At 41.7% G+C, this 22,010-nt stretch overlaps 1 protein-coding gene across 3 annotated transcripts; it reads right to left on the bottom strand.

Moving 5' to 3' along the window:
- Window positions 1-777: 777 nt before the first annotated feature.
- Window positions 778-21,808, bottom strand: EOGT (EGF domain specific O-linked N-acetylglucosamine transferase). Of its 3 annotated transcripts, none has more exons than XM_054837805.1 (17): window positions 21,133-21,808; window positions 20,552-20,598; window positions 19,528-19,752; window positions 18,479-18,579; window positions 17,826-17,934; window positions 17,640-17,734; window positions 16,427-16,531; window positions 14,526-14,632; window positions 12,635-12,738; window positions 9,927-10,019; window positions 9,130-9,201; window positions 8,528-8,614; window positions 7,321-7,389; window positions 5,968-6,029; window positions 4,423-4,542; window positions 3,345-3,447; window positions 778-2,968 (listed from the first exon to the last, which is right to left on the bottom strand). In XM_054837805.1, the coding sequence occupies exons 3-17, from the start codon at window positions 19,735-19,737 to the stop codon at window positions 2,822-2,824; spliced, it is 1,584 nt and encodes a 527-aa protein (XP_054693780.1). In that variant the 5' UTR covers window positions 19,738-19,752; window positions 20,552-20,598; window positions 21,133-21,808; the 3' UTR covers window positions 778-2,821. The 3 variants fall into 3 exon arrangements, with proteins under 3 accessions (XP_054693780.1, XP_054693781.1, XP_054693779.1); XM_054837806.1 differs by having other exon boundaries at window positions 20,552-20,635; window positions 21,143-21,808; XM_054837804.1 differs by having other exon boundaries at window positions 21,143-21,807.
- Window positions 21,809-22,010: the final 202 nt, after the last annotated feature.

The raw sequence follows: 22,010 nt of genomic DNA, 5'->3' as shown, positions 1-22,010 counted from the left end.
AGTGGCCCAAAAGTCTCACGGATTCCCTCAAATTCCCATTTCTAGGCAGACGAAGATGGCCCAGACCCTCTTTAAGCAAGTCATGACCCAGATCTTTGCTGCTGTACAAACTCTCCCTTGGGATTTACTGGCAAAATCCCATTAATCCAACCAAACCTCCTGCTGCTGCCAACATAACGTTGCGACATTTTGTAAAGCTCATCGACCATACTAGTATTTTCATCCCAGTAATATTAATCCATAAGGGCTGAAGATGTTGGCCATCAACTGTTGATACTGCACTCAAATTTGCTGAAATTGGCAAACGTTGGCAGGATATTTTGCCCTTGGATTAATTCCCCACACATTCAGGCGTACATTTGACCACTTGTTTCAGTGAGTCCTAACGCAGCTTGAAGGAGAAGCTCCTCACCAGCCGCTTCTGTACACGTGCCTGCATCTGCCCACCGGCTTCAACAGCATCATCTGCAGTGCAAAAGTTAAACATGTACAAATGTTTTCCACAAGCCAACCTTAAAATGCCTGGCAACAAAGCCATCAGTGCAAGATGACAGCGTTATCTCCAACAGATTCCCAGATAAATAAATCTGAGCATCAGTTTGGAACTCAGAACATCAGGTTGTCATGCCAGGAAGACGCACAGGCACACGACTCTATGCAATTAACAGTATTTAAAGCATTTGCCTCTAAAACCTGGCAAATTGTGCCCAAAAATTTTACACTATTTTTTTTATTAAAAAGCTCTTTATTAAAAAAATACCAAATATATGTGCACAATTCATAGTTGAAAGTTGTCTTTATTTTGAAGTGGTTTCATTTGAACTCACACATTTTACTGACTTAAGTTTTATACATTTTTTTCTTTTAAAAATCCCACAAGGTTAAAAAAAAACCCAAACCCAAACAATTCACAAACACAAACAAATACAAGAAATGGTATTTCTCAAGGGTGGGTGGTTTATTTCCCCCCTCATGTCAAGAAGTGCAATTTTGCTTCTATGGTTCTTTAAAGCAAAACAGTTTTATCCATCAGTAAAACAACACACTACGCTAAGAATTGCACCAGACACACAAGATATATTAAGGTAACAGCTATATCTAGCTTTTCCTATGAACTGCTTAAGGTCACAAGAGATCTATATGAAAATTATGCTTACAGTAACTCATCTTTACCAGTACAGGCAGGTCAGTAAACATACCCACACTTCGTGAAATTGCCTATGACTGTTGGAGAATGGAAGTCAATAATATCTACAATTACACCAGTGAAATGTTTACATTTACTGTAACTGTCTTGCTTTTGCATACAAATGTATGCTCTGCTTCAAGTCACTGAGACTGTGATTATACTGCAAGTCTATCATGGGAATATGTTCTCAAAAAATTCATAATTTAACATAGAACTCTGGGTTTTATCTCACTGAACTTGATTCTTCCACACGTCCTTCTGGCCACACTTAAAGACAACACAACTACTCCCTTTCCCCCCACACTAGCACCAACATGTCAGCTCTGGGAGGAATTTTACAAAGAACTCGGCTTTGGTTTAGTATTTCCTTCACTGAAAACAGTCAGCTATGCACTAGTGGCTTTGGAAGGAATTTCAAAAGTTTTCTAGATGGATTCTTCAACATTTTGAGAAAACAAGAATATTAATAGATCAGGCTTTTAATGACTTCAAGAACAAGGTTCCTCATGATTTCATTTCCTTTCAGCTGCAGCTGAAAGACACCCTATACAGCTTATCATTTGCCATAAAAGACTGTAAGTCCATTCCCTTTAGCATCCTCAAAAAGACTCAAGTTTTATTCCAATTTGCTTTTTTTTTTTCCATTACAGAGTGCTGTTTTATATGAAAGGGTAGGAAACACCCAGATTATCTGATGTTTTAAGTATTCACTTAGGAAAAGATTTGCCTGCTTTGAGATAAAAGACTGACTAAACCTACTGAGCAGACCTGTTATATTTTAGCATTTAAAACTAAAGGACGAAGAGTCAAAGTTTATTTTTAAATGCAAAAACACAGACATACTGCTCTCTAACTTGAAAATATTTCTAAACTTGAAATAGAAGTCTGCGGTATCTGTTGTACCCAACAACAAAAGTTAAAGCTCGCTTAACCACTTCATTCTTACAACCACTATTACACAAAGGAAGATCTTCGAACCTAGAAACAATACAGGGACAAGCACAGCAATGACATGGATGGTGATGAAAAGGAACTAAAAAGCCATCCTGGAACCACTGTGTCATGTAACTCAGCTGCACATGACATCCTGGGCAGTGTCTTACAATAGGAAGGCAATTCCTATTTTAATTTTTACTTACAGGTACAGGACCATAGTATAAAGCATCCAGCTTCTCAAAGACAGGAACTGCGGAGCACTGACAGGTCCAACTCATTCCCCGAGAGACTATACTGAGAAACCAAGCTGTAACACTCTCCGTTCTCTAGCATTTCCTCACATAATAGTAGGCATAAATTATTTTAAAATTAGTATCTACCCCAGGAAATCATACATGAAATGGATGGACATATCTTTATACAAAGGCAAGTATTTTAGAATTTGGAATGCAAAAAGACAGTGCAGAAAGCAAAAACAAGAGCTCTGACAAGTAGTTTTTACATATTGAAAACTCCCAGAATTAAAGAGCGGGATTATAAAGATAAGGTATGGTGCTAAGAAGTGGTTTGACAAGTTAATAATGGATTATTTCCCTTGTAGAGGTTTACGTGTTTCACACTAGCATTTTGCTTTATGTTGTTACAATGTTTTTATGGAGCATTATTTAAAAATAGTATTTCAGTCAGAAGTCTAATTTAGAATTCATCATGTTTTACCCTAAATGGCCACTTGGAATGCTGTGAAACATGATTTGTAGCCAGAAGCACCAAGTACATAAACTCTTCCACATCAAAGGAGTAGTTTGTAAATTTTGGATGTTCTCCCAGTGTTGGGTGGTGTCCCTAGAAAAATGAAATAAGGCCTTTTAGACAGAAAAAAAAATACATCTTCCATTCAAAGAACAAGAAAAAAATTAAGCATCTGCAGTTTTAATTTATTATTTCTGATCCACTGATCTGCTCTGAGGCAAAAGAGTCAGCAAAGTAACTGCATAACTGCAATGCTATGGACACCTTGAATTAATGGCCAATTAATTTCATTTCTCTTCTTCCCTCAGCCATTACTATCAAATGATTTCTTAATCACAACAGGGAGGTTAATTTGGTCTAAAGGATGAAAATCATATTTCAAATATCAGAACACAGATAGGTAAAACAAGCTAACCTTTAAATGCTTCAAGGGATAGCACCCCACCCTTCCAGCAGTGGCCATCATTACCTGATCTTGAGGGAATACTTTATTCCTTTTTCGCCAGGTGATGTAGTGAATGCCTCTCAGTCTTGCCAAATCCAGGTAACAACGTTCGTCTTCACAATTGTACCTAGGGGCAGGCAGAAAAATCATATTTACCCACAGAAACTGTGCTGAAGTTTACCGGGGTGAAATGGAGTGTGGGGGAAAAAACGCCACAAAACTTCAGGCTAAAACGTTTGTTGTCCAGTTCTAAGGTACCGAAACCATGGACAAATTCTACTCCACTGAAAACAGCAAGGGCTACCATCTGTTCTTAAGACATGGCCTAGGAGATAGTTTGAGGCACATCAGCATGTCAGACATGTCCCTGTCCAGCTGCAGCAGCTCTTGGACATGTGAAAAAACCCTGGGTTTCTGAACTTATTTGGAGACTGGACAAAATACTCTCAAGCCAAGGTTATGCTGCAAAGCATCAGCTCCACAGCCTTCCCACAGCAGGGACTTTAAGCAGATTTTCACATGATGAAGAATTCAGTGCTCTTCTGAGAAATGTGCTGCATTTTTGTTTAGCTCTATAGAACTGGAGTGTCTATTAACAACCATATTTTGTGACAAAATATGTTTAAAAGGAAGTTACTAGAGAAATTCAGGTAAATCAGAATGACATACAAGCTGTTGCTCATGCCCTGTGCATAGAGAAGAGTATATAAATAACCTTCAGGGGGATCTTTAACACCCTGGACATGCATCTTAAGTCATCGATTCACCTGGATCACCAAAATACCATTAGGTCTCAGACTCACCAGGCAGAATCTGACCAGTCAGGCAAGCAATTGTTGACCAGGCTGCATTTTATTTATACCACAGCATCTTAAGAAATCACAGCCTAAACCTGTACGATATAGTTACACTAACTTTTATAAAGAAAGCTTCCTTGCTTCTGATTCCCAGAAGAAAAGACTGCCAAAAATGAAGTCTAGACGAGGATGCAAGACAAACATTCATAGCCAAATACTAGCAAGGCAGAGTGCTTCATTAACACATATGAAGAGACATTAGGAGTTGTGCGTATAATAGAGGGGAAAGAGAGAACCAGACTTACAGTTCAAAAACAACAGCCCAGTCTGGTAGAAAGAGCAAATGAGTAAGTCCAGCTCCATGCATCCCAATGAATATATCAGAGTTGTGGGTAATTCTCAATTGCTCTGAAAATTTAAGTTCCCTGCAGACAAAAGAACAAAAATGGTGACCTGGCACGCCTATCCATCTCAACAAGAATTAGTTACATGTAGAAAGCGCAAAATTAACTTAAGGGAATATTGAAAGAGAGAATTGATTTTTCAAGGAACAATACTAAGAATCACAAATGCAATAACTCAGCATGGAATTAAAAGAAACGCAGACAGGTTTCAAAACTCCACAAGAGTCTGTGCCAAAAATTTAATATTTTTTTTTTTCCAAGTTAAAGTTTTTGTAAGTTTGGAGTTTTTTTACTTGCCCTTTAAAAAAAAAGGCATCACTTGCTTTAAAAAAAGCCAAACAACATAAAAGAACTACACTGGTTTTAATATAATGTAGAAGTGTGCAATTCCCACCTAAAGATGCAGATATCCAACCTGAACTTATGTGTAGGGCATCAAGCAAAAATGAGACCAGGCTTTTTTCAGCTCCTGGAACTGACACTCTCTCCCATCCTTTGATTGTAAGCTCCAAATAAAGTATTTTCTTTAAAAACCCAGGTGTTCCCCAAGCAGACAAGGACAGAATGGACTAAAGATACTTAATTGTAGGATAGCTGTGAAAATGTATGATGCTGAACAGTACTACAAAGAGTTTCGACAAACATGGGGATTGTGGAAGTACCACTCGGTCATGCTTTCTGTGGGAGGGTCCAGATGCCCTCTCAAGGGTATCCACCCTCTCTTCTATTACACTGCTCAAGGCCTTTCATTGACAGGAGAAGTGGCAGCACCTGGACTTCCTCACACTGTCTCTGCTTTGGTCAAACACTGATCTCTCATTGCTGCTTCAGTTTCTCACTCTTCCTGCATGATGCATGACAGCACCATTGAGTAGATGGGAGCTGCTGTCATTCGGCACAGGCATATACAACTTAGGAACTTTTTCTTCAAGCCATTTCTTACTGGCACAGTGCCTACTACACCTGGGCACCACAAACTGACCTTGAGTGGTGTCTTCAGGGGCCACCAGAGCAGCAAATAAGCTGAGTTATTACTCATTACTAAACTAAGGATCATACAAAATAAGACACTAGCATCACACAAGAGAAATCCTTTTTGACCCACAGTTACTGCAGAGCATTAGCAAATCCAAAAGGGTGATGGGAACACAGCTGGTTTTGGGGGAGGGGAGGAAACAGAAAGAAAAGTGATTTCAAAACTTACTCATCATATAGCAGCTTTAACCTGAGCCCACTAACTCTAGAGATTCATTCCTAATCGTAGGATGGGAGTGTTTAACTAGCTCTAACCACCACCACTCCTCTGAATAACATTCTTCCTTCTTTACCAGTTCTTGGATTTTGCAAAGGTTAGACACTGGGGCATGCATAGCTTTGCCGGCAAACAGCTTTCACTAGCCAGAGGCAGCACAAGATCACACTAGTTTCTTCTTTCAACTTACGTACTTGTATTTGTAGTCTACCACTTTGACCTCCAACGTCGATATTGTTTTCAAAGCATTCACAAGCTAAGGAAGATAATAAAAAGACAATGATTTGGTGTTCTCCTTTAATCCCTCCCCTGCACTTCTGACCATTTTACACACTCCTCCTCCCCACCAGGGAACTACAATGAGACAGAACATACTGTCACTGCCATATACAGGAGCAGTGCCTTCCCACCAAAGATAGATATATTATTCCTGGCAGAGCAACCCCTGGAGAGGAGACTCACATCTCCTGCACTCTCACAGAGACTACTGTTGACTTTTACATGCTCCAGGACCCAATCCTAAACGACTCAAACTAGTAGGAGTTTTGCCCAGAATAGTGGGAAGATGTGGTTGGATTTCCAGAAGATATTCCAATACCTAAGGAAGAAAATCAGTAGCTAGAAGGATTTTCAAAAATACCTTTCTAGGTCAGACTCCTACTCACTTGAGAAGTGAAACCAGGTTAGAGCCTGAGCTTCTAACCTACAAGGGCTTTTTCCAAGTCTCAAATCCATAGCCAGCAGGACAGAAAGAGCCAAGCATTTTCTTTTAGAAAAGTGTAGTAAAGATGAGACTAACTTCTCCCTTTCTGTCATGTGCTCATTATCAGAAAACACACTATATGTAGCAGCGTAGGCATGCACTGTGGACAGTCCAGCAGATACGGCATGAATTCAGCCATCTGTACTCTGTCTATTCTGCCACTGAGCTATGGCACCAAACAAGCCTCAGTTTCTCCCTACATAAGGTGGGGATGATAATGCCAATTCATTTTTGTCAGGCACTAACAGCTAAGAATGAAGACAGGTATGAAAACATTAGATATTATCATTTTAGCACAAGAGAAGCTACACTGTAAATCCACTAAGTTGCATGATTCAAATATGTGAATCAATATGAAAATTCATTAAGTTTTGAATGCGTGTACTCAGATACCATAGCTTATGCATTTTAATCTGCAAGCATAACAAAGGTTTTTGTTAGTCTTCAACACTGGGGATGCCAGAAATAAAGGAGATAATCTGAAAGTGAAATAATTTAATTTTATCAGAAGCTCTGCAGTGTCTGTTTGTTAAGAGGAAATACTTTTAGTATTACATCTGTAGTCTTCCATTGGATATTTAAAAAGGACAGCAAGGTTCAGTGTCTGGTGTGCAGAAATGGAGACTGGCTAGAAGACCTATTAGAGGAAATTAATATTAGCACTGAACATATTTGTCCAAGATTTGTCAGTAGATAGATGTCTTGGCTGTACCTGAAAAACATCAATTCAATGAGCAAAATTTAACTTCTGATAAATTTGTTTTAAAAATAAAAAAGACCACACCTCATTCTGGTTTAATATTTTCCGGTAATCTGTACTGCGTGCAAGTATTGTGACTCGAATTTTCCCATCCTAAAAAGAAAGCAGCAGCAGTGTATTAGCTATGAGGCAGACCTCACAAAAAACCACCCCAAACATTTCCATATTTACTTTTGGTAATTATTTGAGCAACTAAGTATGTTCCTTCCCCATGTAGTAGATGATGTAACCACCTTAAAATTCACATCGTATTTTCCAACAGATTAAATGCGTCAAAAACTTCGTGAAAGTCTGACTATTAACAAAGAATAAAACATTTTCTGAAAGATTTATTTTATTCAATACAAAAGAGCCTTTGTATTTCACATTATATGGCAGTTTTTAAAAGCAGGAAAGCAGCTTTCAGGATGGCTTGGGCACAAGATCCTTGGAAAAAAATATTTTACTTCTATAACAGTTCCTCCTTTTACCTCTTTAAATTAATTGGACTCACAGGGCTAAGTGTTCCAAGTGAAATAAAGAGATTTAACTGCATGACTCCCATTAGTGTCAGCAGGAGAAGCATAACTAAATGCCTGTGCAGTGCTTTGAATGCGTGCCCCTCAGCGATAATATGTAGGCTACTCTCTAGCAAATACTTCAAGAAGCCCAGAACTGCCATATCCATCAATGCAGCCATTGCAACAATTTGCAAAAACTACCAGTGTGTACAACAGAGAAGCCCAGAGCCAGACAGATGGTACTGGGCAGGGATCGGAAGAACCAGATTCAATCATTTCCTCCTCTGATCTGAGCTCAGCAGTACCTATGAGGATCAACAAAGAGCAAGCTCACTGCATTGCTCTGTGGGATCCCCTCTGCTGGACCCGAGGACAGCACCTTGTCAGCAGGCTCCAGAAGAGACCATGCACCATGTACCTTGCTTAACTAGGAAGGACACAAAGGCCTTGAGCACAGAGAACAGAGACGAGGAAGAGATCCTAGGGTCAGAAGGAGGACATTCTAAAGTCTGTCCTACGGAAATAAGACAACAACTTTCACAACCATACACAAGGTTGCTGAAGGTCTCTATAGAACAGGCTGACTTACTGGAAAAAATCCCTAGCATCACAGGAAAGGACAGAAAGTGCACGATGTGCCCTTATTCCCCACTGGGTCCAGCTTGCTAATGCTGTTTCTCTGGTAAGAGCCATCAGCTCCATATTACAACTTTATTATTCAGTTATCATACCTTGGGTCCTTCTTGTGTGATATTTAATCTGTGTAACACATGCTGAGAAAATGCTCTAAATAGTCCTGTACTGTGACAGCCAGAAATCTGAAATTAAAAAAGCAATTGTTGAAAACCTCTCTTTGAGATCAGTCTTTTGCCATTCTTGTGGAACAATAGTCTAGTATCATGCACTGTGCCAAACATGTCACTATTCACTGCAATACAAGAGGTGCTTTCATTTAGAAAGAAATATAACTGTCTCTACAGTGTTACAGCCTGAATGCATGAGCCAATACCCTCGGGAAAGTCTGTCAGTGCACAAGCTCTTGTGCTCTGCAAAAATACCAGTAAGTCCACAGTGCCCACCCATTAAAAAGGAATAATATGCATCTCATGAGCTGTGACATCAGAGAGTGCACACGACCAGGTACTATCAACCAGCTAAAGTAACTTCAAAATCCTAATCTTTAAGGAAGATCATTTCATTTGGAGTTGCATAGACCTTCAATGCGGTACATTTCATAACAACTCAGCTAGATATTTGAGAAATTCACCAGCTCACATTTTTTACAGTCACACACACATCTAGTTAACGCAGCAGATGGATAAAAAGGACTCACCAATGGTGTGTTATAAAACAAGCCATATCGCATTCGAGGCAGTAATGAGAAGACTGCTTCTTTAAAGCATACCTGCAAAGGAAGATCACAAGAAGTTACACTGCACTGCTACCTTCCGCTGGCACATCCCGTGCTCATTCAGTGGGATCACTGCTTATAAAGAGCTAGCAATTACATGCTACTGTCAAGAACATCCTCACTTCCTTGACTGTGCAAATGAATAGAACAAAGACAATAAGAGCTCTCACTTAGGATGCTAAAGATGCAAGCATGGGAAGAGGTAAAAAAACCCACCCCAAAAGCAGAACAAACATGAACTAAATAGAAGAAAACCAGTTGAAGAGCAGAGAGTTTGAGACAGGCTTTAAGGGATTTAAGAGACTCTGAATGAATGGGTACATTTTTTGGTAGGAGTAAAAACTTTTTTAATGATAAGCAGCAGGTATACTAACAGTTGCAAGGGAAGATAAACACCTCAGTAGGAATCAGGATACTTAAACATTTGAAAACCCTTAACTTCAGTAGTAGGTCCTGCACAAGTGAAACCAATACAGAAACATCACCTCTCAGAAGATGTAAAAGTTAGGTCCATCTATACAAAGCTTAGACATGTCATGGAATTAGGTTACAGCTCTGTCTCTTGTTTGTAAGGTGGAATACTCATATTACACAAATTAAACATGCATGGAAAGTATTAATACTTTCCTCTGAAACACCCATATCCAGAAGCAGCTTGAGAAACTGTCATATTTGTTACCTAGTGAATATGAATTAAAACAAAATATAAAATTCCATACCCTTTTAGAGTCAAAGGTTTTCAAGTGTATTATTTCATAGTTAGTAAATGCCTTCCATGTCTCATGGAACAGGTCACCATAGCCATATGAGCTCTAGAAGGAAGGGAAAAAAAACTACAATGGCATAATGATTACACAAATGCATATAAAAACTCTCTTCGTGATTTATAAGTTCTATATACAAGTTTTAACACACAGTTAATATGTGCATCACCACCATGGGACCTAAGACAGCCTAGCACAGAACACAGACATTACAGAACGTCAAACCCGGTGTTTACAATTGCAGTTAACTCAAATTACCTGTCAAGTATTTAATTTTTAATAAAACCATGCCAGAAATCAGCAATCTAGACAAGTTCTTCAGCAGCAGATTAGAATTTCTGAGTTAGGAGCAAGGAGTACCTATTACTTTCCCCAGAGACAACAGAACACAAGTTAAATGTGAAGTAACAAAAACATAGGGATGGTAGAATGTATGAACCTCAACTCCTGAGACTAAAAACCACCTGGGAATTCAAGTGCAGCAGTAACATTTGAAGTAAAAAGTCACAACAAGCCTGTTTCACATTTGCCTCTGTTTTGGGATGGTCGCTTGTACCACAAATTGAAGGCAATGATCTGATTTGATGAAAGAAACAGCCAGGAAACTATGTTTTGCATTACTTTGACAAGCTACCAAGAAGTTTCTCTACAGGGCAGTATAAAACTTCCCCCTTTGCAGCAATGCGCTGTGGAACCTTTTAAGAACCACCTACTCCCAACAACATTGGCCTAGGAGCAGGGACTCTTGTCTTGAAATTTGTAACATTTCCTACACATTTCCTAAGAGTCAACATCTCTTGCTCTTTGCATGCAATTAAATATGACCTCAGTAGCCCTGGTACAGATTCTTGCTTAAAGCTTCCTTTCAACTCTGGAGCTGGTTCAGGCTGCTTGGAAAGTTATGTGGAAATATCCTCAACAAGAAATTTGAGGATAAGACTACAAATAGCTGCAGAAGAGAGCAGACATCTAGTGAAATGTAAAAGAATCTAAAGGGCACCAGATTTCCTTCAGCTGACGGGGGGCTTCCTGCCCCTTCTTCTGCCATTACGTTTTAATGAATTTTACAATCCATACTACTTTCTGGCCATCTGTCTTACAAGAACTGCTCTTCCAGATTAGAAGCAGAGAACTGATCTTCAAAGCTGTAAGTACTACTTTTTAACCCTATCTGCTCTCCTTAAAAATGCTTTATAAACATTGCTTTCCTGCATTTGCAGAGACAGTCTGCAAATCAACACCCAGTGGATTTCCTACTCATTTTCTGCTTTGTTTAATTTACATCTAAGGGCATCACTGTTTAATAAGAACAGTGCACTAATTCTACAGTAGCTAGAAAGTATGACCAAATCTAATTACATCCAGGAAAAAAAAAAAGAGAATGAATAATAAGCTCAAGTCCATCTTTCAATCAGCGCACACAGTCCATCAGCAGTTAGTTGGTGCCATCATCTGGTTGTACATGGTAATGAACTCAAGCAGACTGAGCAGTTAAGACATTTAAAATGATAGTACTGTGACAGTACTTACTTTGAATGGTACATTTGAAAGAATTATTTGATTCAATAATGCGATATAAGAAAAATAGTTGCTTTTCCAAATTATTTATGGTGCTGTCTGACACATCTAATCTTTTCAGAAAGTCATCAGAGCTGGATTAACAGGTCCCTGTATAACATCTAGAGAGCTTGCTTTTCTGGCAGGTGCATTTATTTTAGCTTTCAAAATGTAAGAGAACTAGAAAAAAGGGTCTCTTCTAGCGAAAGAGGTTTCTCATTAAATAGCAAGAAGTGGATATTTGCAGTTCTCTATTGAATATTAGTTTTCCTAGCAGTAAATACACCATAAGAAAACCCAGTATTTTATGAGAACAAGACAGGCGTGGGACAATATCATAGTCAAGAACTCTGTTATTTCTGGATCTGATTATAAATGTTATCTGGCATGTCACAAATTGCCTATTTTTTCACTGTTTCATTTAACACTCTCGTACACAACTTAAACACTGGCCAGTAAAACTAATATTACTCTTAAAACCAGTCACAGTTTCAACTCAGCAGTACAGCAGAAATAACCCCACTTAAAAACTTGTTTTATATGTCACCGTGGCATTCTAAGAGGTGATTGAGAGAAGTAACCGCAAGAAGGCAATTTAAAGGAATTAAGTATTAGACCCTGTTTTGAGATTATGTATATATAAAAGGATTTAATTTAGTTGTTTTCTTTATTACAGGCTGCATATTACTGATTTAGACAGATGCAAGGCTGCATTTCTTTTTAAATATAGCAGAAACAGTTCTGAGTAAATCTACTTCAATATTCTCAGGGAAAAAAAGTCTACAGAAAACAGCATGAAATGTTCAAATGCCACATATTAGAAATACTGATCATGTTACTTTTCAGGTCACACCAAAAAAAAAGGCGTAATTATGTACTAACAAATGATGGGCTATGGAGTAGTGTTCAAAGAGCATGTGGTTTCTTGTAGAAAATATGTTACCTAACTATTGTTCATAGACCTGTATTAACAAGATCCAAAAACGTATCAGTTCCACACGGCTAAGCCCACAAGAAAGCTAAGGATCGGCTACTGAAAGCTTCAGAGTCGCTCTAAAGCAGAAATACAACCCATTACAAATAGTTTAAAAGCACAGCAGACTTACGGTGTCCCACATGACTATGTTGACATCGGTACTGAAGGAATTATTTATATGCTGTGTAATGTAAAGATTGACGAAATCACAGAAGTGATGGTACATATTAACACCTGAGAAAGAAAGAATTGTTAGCAAAATACTACATTACTCGCTCCACGTTTTATTGGTTCATGCAGTTTTTCCTTAGTAGTATCCTGCATTTTATATTAGTTTCCCCTGCTTCTGACTGAATACTACTTATATACCCCTAAGAAAATAAACTTTAAAGGGAAGGAATCAAGGTAAGAAATCTGAAGTAAAACGTGTTTTTCAAAAAGTTCAGAGAAGTTAGAAGAGCAGCCAAAAGACAGCATAAGAAAAAGATAAGCTTCATGTGTTATTTCTCATTACAGTCTGCAGCTGCTTTCTGAAGTATACGAAAGCAACTACTGCTTTAACAATAGCTACTCAGACATAAAGGAAACATTAAAAACAGGCCTTCAGCACTGATCTTAGTTCTGCTTTATTTGGGTTAAGGGAAGCTCTGTCTGCAGGACTGCAAGACAGAACTTGTACCTGCACATGAGCCAAAGCCCAAGTAATTCCTCAGGTTTTTTCCTCAGAGCATTTTTGTTCATTCGTGGTATCTTAAGCTACTACCTTAAGACCACGGCACATAAAAAACTACTGTGAAACAAAGGAGGTAACGTAGTCCAGTTTCCTTGCTAGTGAAGGTCCCAGGTTTGGAACCACGTGCACACAGCCCGTTTCTAAGTTTCCGACCAAAAAGAGCTGCTTGATAGGGACTAGCTGTTAGGCTTCCTATACTGCTCAAACTCTAATTTTCCCCCTTCTCCCCTAAAACAAAGGAGCTGGACAAAATCACCTCCTGAGCCACAGCTAGACCACCCCGCTCAAAGGTACAAACTGACAGCACAGCAAACTCTTCCACGGTAACTGTTCAGGGGCCTGCAACAACTTTGCTTTGAATACAAGATACTGCCCTGCAGGGGAACAGGGGCAATTCAGTTTACAGCTGCAGTATGTCACAGGGTAGAACACAGCAGACAACTATTCAGTTTAAACAACAGCAGATTGTTTGTATGTCTACAACCTGAACACCCCCTTTCATTAACATTTGTCTGAAAAATATGCTGCATGAACAAAAAAGTTGGTGAACTTCAAAACATGTGAGATACCACTGGCTGATTCCTAAAGATGCCTGGGTGCTGCCTGCTCATTAATTTTGGTATAGTGCTGCATAGCATTCACCACAGCTCTCTGTAATAAGAGTGCTAATTTCTTCTTGTGGTAACTTTTCACCTAAATTTCAAACTTTAAGATTAAACACAACCCTGTGTTAGTTTTGTATGTTTTGGCTTTTCTGGGGTGGGTGAGGGGAAGTATTTTAATCAACTAACAAAACTTATTGGCTTGAACATTGTATTTGAATACCGCTTCCTCTTCCATATCATTCAATACACGTAGAATCCTCAATTACTGAACACGTACCACAAGACACATATACACATACCTTGTGTTTCATGGTATAAAAACTGTCATCCAGAAACACAGCCAAGATCAAAGACTCTGTACAGAATACTCTTTGGCACAAAGTCAAAGACTCCGACAAAACACAGTGTAAGAGTCAATGATTGTGCAACACAAGTGGCAGGAAAATTTTTCTGATTGATTTATTTATCTTCTGTGGCAAAATGTAAGGTTTAAATCTAAGTTTCCAAGTTCATCAGTGGGACTACAGGAAAAAGAAATTTAAAAGTCACATCATTTTTCAAAAATAAAACTATATTACAAGTGAACTTGACAATCACAAAGGCATCATGTAGATGGGCAAGTTGGACATGGGGTCTTTTTACTGCAGTACTGTAGGATAAAACAAACTAAAGATACCAATTACCTGCATCTAATTTCATGAAGTACGTTGGCTTTTCAATAACAAGATCACACTTCTCATCTTCCAGGGGCCTGAAGTTTAATGCAGTAAATGTCTGGAGTTCTGCAAACCTACAAAGATTCAATTGCACAGGACATGGTATACCATTAACACACTTAAACAAATGTGCTTCATATGTCTAAGATTTTGTAACTGTTCATTCAGTCCATTTGATTTAGCAGGACTGCTGAAAACTGATAAGAGTCTGACAATTAAAATGATTTTAAATTGTAATGGAAGGTTCTTCAGGTTATGAGCTTCCAGAGGTTAAACACCGCCTTTGATCTCGGGAGCAAACAGCATCTTTGATCTACAAATCAAGGCAGTAGAGATGTAACAAAGAGCCTCAGAGCCTAGATCTATGGGTCTATCCACTTGATCTGCATTGCTGTATTGGGCTTGCCTGGCAAGGTTTTGGTAGCAGGGGGGTACAGGGGTGGCTGCTGTGAGAAGCTGCTAGAAGCTTCCACAGTGTCCCACAGAGCCAATGCCTGCTGGTTCCAAGACAGACCCCACTGCTGGTCACGGCTGAGCCCATCAGTGATGGTGATACTGCCTCTGGGACAACATAGTTAAGAAGGGGAAAAAAGCCACCTGTGCAGAAACAGCAGCAGAGAGAGGAGTGAGAAGATGGGAAAGACCCTGGCAGACACCAAGGTCAGTGCAGAAGGAGGGGGAGGAGGTGATCCAGGCGCTGGAGCAAAGATTCCCCTGCAGCCTGTGGAAAAGACCATGGTGAGGCAGGCTGTCCCCCTGCAGCCCATTGAGGATGATGGGGAGCAGAGATTCCACCTGCAGCCCATGGAGGACCCCACGCCAGAGCAGGTGGAGGCACCTGAAGGAGGCTGTGACCCCATGGGAAGCCTGTGCTGGAGCAAGCTCCTGGCAGGACCTGTGGAGAGAGGAGCCCACGCCAGAGCAGGTTTGCTGGCAGGACTTGTGACCCTGTGGGGGACCCACGCTGGAGCAGTCTGCTCCTGAAGGTCTGCACCCCGTGGAAAGGACCCGAGCTGGAGTAGTTCGTGAAGAACTGCAGCCCGTGGGAAGGACTCACGTTGGAGAAGTCTGCAGAGGACTGTCTCCCGTGGGAAGGACCCCACGCTGGAGCAGGGGAAGAGTGTGGAGGAGTCCTCCCCTTGAGGAGGAAGAAGCGGCAGAAACAATGTGTGACAAACTGACCGCAACCCCCATTCCCCGTCCCCCTGTGCCACTGATGGGGAGGAGGTAGAGAAATATCAGGAGTGAAGTTAAGCCCAGGAAGAAAGGAGTGGTGGGGGAGGTGTTTCTAAGATTTGTTTTTATTTCTCATTATCCTACTCTGATTTGATTGGTAATAAATTAAACTCTTCCCAAGTCGCATCTGTTTTGCCCATGACAGTAACCGGTGAGCAATCTCTCCCTGTCCTTGTCTCGACCGACACGCCTTTTGTTGTATTTTTCTCTCCCCTGTCCAGCTGAGGAGGGGAGTGACAGCGCAGCTTTGGGGGACACCTGGAGTAACAGCGTGGCTTTGGGGGGCACCTGGCACCCAGCCTGGGTCAACCTACCACAATTGCTAAAGACAGGCATACAACCAGCACCTTGTCCAGAAATCACCTGAAGGTGAGAACTTCAAATTACAAGCTATTTTCAGATCTTTTGCTGGTGTAAATTAGCCAGGACACAAACACACATAGCATAGTTCAGAACATTCTGCATAGATGTAATTACCAGAGGTATCTTATATGAAATCTTTAACTGACCTTAGAAAGGAGCAACTATTTCCTCAGTATGAAATGCCCTACACACAGCTGCTAGTGTCAATGAAAAAAATAAAAAGGAATTAGTAAGTGAACTTGGAAGCAGCCTCGACAAGTGATTCTTACCAAGACTGCAGAGGGCTCTTGCGCTGACCTTCAGCCAAAAACGCTTCAACATCGAGGGTGCAATGACCTCCAATTTCTCCCTTCTGGAAAAAGTCTTCTTTGAATCTAATGCAAATTAATAAAAGTCTATCAGCTTTTGTGCAACAGTACTACAAGCACTCTGCAATCTCCATTACCTACTTAAGCCAGTGCTAGTTAATCTCCATTCAGCAAGGTACTTCATATATATTTAAAACCTGAGTATTTTCTTCAGCATAAATCAAGCATTTCCCACAATTCCCAAACAAAGATTGTGATGTCCTTGGAGTTCTACACATCAATTTAGAAAACAGCACTAACCCACCCAGAATGTTATTAGGAATCATTTTCACATACCCAAATGAGTAATTTAGTTAGATTTTGCTAGATGATTACTTACAGGAGCATCATGAGTTGAGTTTTTTGTTTTTAATAACAATTTCTCACTGAAATTCACCTCAGATTTCACAACCCAGTTAGTAACCCAAGAATTTTATACAACATACAAAGAGTGAGGTGCAAAACCAGAAGACTGCCAAACATCTAAATTAGCTTTTAGGATAGGCTGAGAAGATGACAAAACCCATTCTGAAGGGTATCAGCATCACAGTTGTGAACCAGCTCTTTTCAAGTCAGGTCCCCAAGATACTGACTTCAAAGATAAGGCAGAAGGAAAAATGAGCAATGCATCAGTGGTATGGGTTTTTTACAGTTTTCCAATATGTAGCATTTTAATTTGGGATGTGGGAGATCCAGGTTCCAATCTCTCAAAGTATCTAAAAAATACAATTCCTGGTTCTGGTATCAAGGCCCCTAGCATAGGAAAGGTCTTCTCAGTGCCTCATACAAAAACAATTGTACTTTGCACATCACCTGATCAAGAAAGGATATACCTGAAGACACAGAAAGGATGTGACCAAAGACACAGAAAAGTCTTCCTCTCTTCCACCAGAAGGGAGGATTTCAATCACCCACCATCATTCCATAAAACTGAGAGCTTCAGTTTTTAAATAAACTGTACTGCTGACAGCAGCAGCAGACAGCAATCAAGAGGTGTAGATCTCAACAGGACTTCAGCAACAAGTCTCTGATCAGCAGTAAAGCCCACGACAACAAGCACATCAGTTTTGTTAAATTTCAAAGTCCTTTTCCCTGCCATCCCTTCATTTTACTATAACATAAGCAAATCAGAGACCTGTTGTGGTTTCTCTTTACAGTTCGTAAATCAATGTACAAGTTTGTTGCTCTGCAATGCTGAAGGTACTGAGAACAGGTCAGAGATGAATCTCCCTGTTAAGAAAAGAACAAATAGGATTTTATCAATAACAAGAATTATGTTTAAATGTAAGTGAAAAGTACGGCATCTATCAGAAATACCTACTGTTGCTGCAGGCTTACAATGGGTTTTCATTTCATTGAGCCTCTCTCGAACGTAACCAAAGTCAGCCTGTTTCCAGAATATCTGTTGGGCTGTCTCAATGTCACTTGCCCTGATGTATGAAGGAGAGAGGAAGAAAATCATGATCTATTGTTCGGTTCTAGTAATAACTTTAACAGATAACATTTTTTCCACTGAAAGTGGAACAGAAGGGTCAGACAGTTACTTTATTGACATTTAAGATGCAAAACAGGAAGCAACTTATCAGCTGCATGGAAGTGAAAACATCAATGGCAATTTAAAGCTATTCTCCCGTAAAAGGGTATAATTTTTTTTTTAAACATTTTTCCTCTGGTTTTAAAGCTAAGAAAGGAAATCCAGAGTTATTTTAGGAATCTGAATTCAAGACTAAATCAGAATAATGAAAACATTGTGGCAGGAAGCATTTCAAACAGTATATTCTTCCTTAAAACGTTAAATTTTTAAAATCATGTTGAAAGACACGTTATCTATAAATACACACATATATATACACATATGTCCACAATCACCCTTTAAACTCTATCACAATAATGTTAACTTCACAGCTAATCTAAAAGTGAGCACTATCCTTTTTTTTCATGTACTGTTCTTTATACATTTAAAATGAAACTTACCATCCAGTTTCAACATAATCACACACTGGATAACTGAACCTGTGATCTGATTTGCAGGATTTCTCATAACCCCAGCAGGATCTTAGTTTCTTCAAGTATTTCTGTAACACAGAATAACTGAATCAGATTACACAACAACAAAACTAACTTAAGTTAGTTGTTAGCTTATAACTACCTCCTGCTAATAAATCTTGCATTAAAGCTTTTTGATTTGGTCTGTTTTCAAACAGAGTTTCAGAAAGAACCCTCAGATTCTTTATGCACCACAGAGGCTTCAGAGAGGACACACATGCACAGCAACATTATGCTTGTCTTTAACACGTCTGTTCCAGGATAACCACTTTTCCCGACCCAGTGAGCAGGATTCCAAAATGTTAATATCGCTGACAGATATGAATCACAAAGCTAAGCTCACACCAAGCACAGCGCTCCAAGCCTCAGGCTGAGTGTACCACTGCTCCCCAGGCAGATCTAGGAACACCCACTTCTGCAGTGCTGTAGAAAGCCAGAGAAGGGGGAGCACAGCTCCCACCTCCAGCTCTACGAAGCAGCTCCAGCCTGAGAGACACTAGAATTGCTCTGGAGCCACACGCAGCCCAGATCCTCAGGTTCACCATCCCTGCTTCAGGTGAATGAATTATACACAACCACAGAGTAAGATTAAATGAGCACTTCATTGATTTGCCTATACTCTTGGCACTTCCGCGAAAGTTCCACAGCATGCTAAAAATCACAGGCCTAGAAACTCCTAACCATACTTAATTCAAACATCTTTCACATGCGCAAGAGTCATTCAGATTAAGATCATCATTTCAGCTCAGTAACAACTAAAAGAAGGTGGAAAAAAATTCTTGCGAAATGGTACTTTACAAATCTAGTCTTTTTTTGGTCAACCTTGTGACAGCAGCAGATTCAGGAAGAGTCCTGTACAATTCCAATTTGCAATGAAACCGACGCACTGGCAAGGAGACCAATTCATCACTATCTTTAACTGCTATGACTTCAAGAATAAACATTACATTAGAACAAACAAACAAAAGCAAACGTACTTTATATGGGCAATGAGAGTCCTGCTTACAGATGCCAGCAATATGCTGATTATTGTGCAGAAAGTACGGAATATGCTCATCTGGCAAGTTGATAGCTTTGTAGCTATATAACGGCTCTTCTGGAACGTTTTTGAATTCAGTAAGATTTTCAGCTTGGGAATTAGCCAGAATTTCTTGCAGTAGCAATCCAAACACAAGCAACATGAACATGGCAATCTATCAGTTCTGTACTTGTAAAAAAAAAAAAAAAAAAAAAGGCACTTAACATATCTGCAGCACAGCACATTTCAAGCATACTAGACAATATTCAGCCAAAGTCAGTCATATACTCAAAGAATTTGTACTTGTATTTCTGGGGTGGTTTCTTTTTCCTATGAAAAGTAAACTTTCACTAAGAGACTAGACTGTAGAACCTCAGGATTATCTTTGAATCATTAGTCATTGAGAGTTATTACGCACTACCAACTCACAGTCAAACTAAAATGGGTGTGTTTACTTTAGCCAAATCCCAAGGGATCCTGAGAGTTCAAATGTGGAAACTAAGTATAGAGCATATAATATCCAATCAGCAGGAAGAAAATGTAGAAGTATTGGGGGGCAGGGGTGAGAAGAGGAGGAATTTTATTTTAAAAATAAGGATAAAAATAATACATTTTCCACTTCGGAAGAAACTAATCATTAGCTGAAGGAAAACTATGCAGTCACAAATAAACGGTCAAACTAGAGTCTGTCTCAGGATGCTTGTTTTTAGTAGTTAACGTCATGTTACAGAAACTTTGACTGCTGAGTTATATACTTAACTACAGGCCCACACGTATCTATACACTCTAAAGCAGATAGATACCTTTCTGATCATACAGCCACTTCATCAAACACCCCTGCTTTAAACCATTAAACTTCCTGAGAAAAAAAATGGTTGGCCTACATCTAAAAAAACTTTTTTGGCATTATAATTCGCCAAAATTTGCATGCTTGCTTGCAACTGAAGCCTTTAGCAATATTCCTACAATACAAGTAGTTTTACCTGTTTGGTTTGCGAAGAACTGCTTCAGATTTCCCGAGTGCATAAACCTGGAGGTAAGGGGTGAAAAGCTGGGTTAAATACGTCCTGCGAAAGGAGACTTCTTCAGAACACAGTCCTGCTTCTTGAGAAATGGTCACAGCAATGACAGCAACTTTCCAACACCACGAGAGCATTTCCGACCCGTCTGGGTACTCGGATGCCCGCACGACAGCACTTCCCTTCCCCCATGGCACACAGCCCGGGGCGTGGGGGGGATCCCGGGAAGATCACACCGCACCCCATCCCCACTCAATCCCAACACTGCAGTGCCCTGCTCCCCAAAACAGCGTTGCCCCTTACCTATCCCCTGGGCCCCGGCTACGGATCAGTCACCTGGGGAAGGCGCCCGACACCCGGTGCCAGGCCCGCGCTAGTGCCAAGTCCATACCGGACCCAGAGCTGGACCCAGCCTCTGCCCCACGCCGGACCCGGTGCCAGGCCGACAGCGAGCCCCGTGAGGCGCCGCTGCGCCATCCTGCCCCGCCTGAGCCACCCCCCGGCGGCCCTCACCCCACGCCCCGAGGTCGCGGCGGGCACCGCACCTCATCTCACCTCAGACCCGTCGGGCCCGGGGAGCCCCGCGGCCCATGGGACCGGCCGTTCCTCCTGTTACGCGCTCGCCGACGGCCTTAAGCCTCATGCCGCCGCGGCAGCTGGCGGCTGTGCGGGGTGGGGCGCGCACGGCCCGGCCCCACCAGGCTCCGTGGGGGAAAGGCGGCCGCCGTGAGAGCGCTGCGCCCGCCGCCGCGCCCCTCCTTCACACCCGCGGGGAGCAGAGCGGGGCGGGCGGCACCGCCACACCCCGTCCCGTCCCCCACAGCGGGCAGCAACCGCGGCCGGAGGGCTGCCGCCGCGGGGGCCCGCCCCACCTGGAGGCGGCGGGAGCGCCGAGCTGCCGGGGGCGGGCGGGGAAGAAGGGAGGAGCCCGGCCGGGCCGGCGGAGCCGCTCGCCGGAAACCGGGCGGGGGGCGCGGGTCGGCCTCCGCCGCCGCTTCTCAGCGCCCCAGCCCGGCGGCCGTCAAGCGGAGCCGTGACGGCACCCGCCAGCGTCGCTCGGGCCGTGGCGGAGGACGCTGCGGCCGCCCAGGGCTCGGCCGCGCGGCACCTGCCCGGGGGCGGCACCCCCGCCCCGGCACCCCTCCGCGAAGGGAAAGCGGTGCGGTAGCGGAGGCTGGCGGCGCGTCTTCCTTCTGCTGCCGGAAATAAAGCGCTGCCGCCGTCTCGCACCGGGATCGGCGTTCTCAGGGTGTGGAGGAAAAAGGCCTTTTCCTGCCGCCGCTCAGCAGGAAGCGCAGCCCCCTTGGCACCCCATTGTCTGAGGCGGCCTCCCCCCGCGGGAGCCTCGGCCCGGCCGGCTTTCACACGGCGAGCGAGAGCCCCGGCAGGAAGGAGCGGTACCACCGCCCCAGCCGCCTGCAGA

The sequence above is a fragment of the Grus americana genome, chromosome 11 (assembly GCF_028858705.1).
Source record: "Grus americana isolate bGruAme1 chromosome 11, bGruAme1.mat, whole genome shotgun sequence".
Taxonomy (NCBI): domain Eukaryota; kingdom Metazoa; phylum Chordata; class Aves; order Gruiformes; family Gruidae; genus Grus; species Grus americana.
This window is presented reverse-complemented; position numbering and strand designations above follow the sequence as displayed.

Excerpts from the sequence above, each read along its gene's own strand:
- EOGT (XM_054837805.1), bottom strand. The coding sequence starts at position 19,737 with ATGTTCATGTTGCTTGTGTTTGGATTGCTACTGCAAGAAATTCTGGCT. Across the intron at positions 17,935-18,478 it reads GATTATGTTGAAACTGGATG|GGCAAGTGACATTGAGACAG; the intron begins GTAAGTTTCATT and ends TTCATACATCAG. Across the intron at positions 17,735-17,825 it reads ATTGTAAGCCTGCAGCAACA|GGAGATTCATCTCTGACCTG; the intron begins GTAGGTATTTCT and ends TTTTCTTAACAG.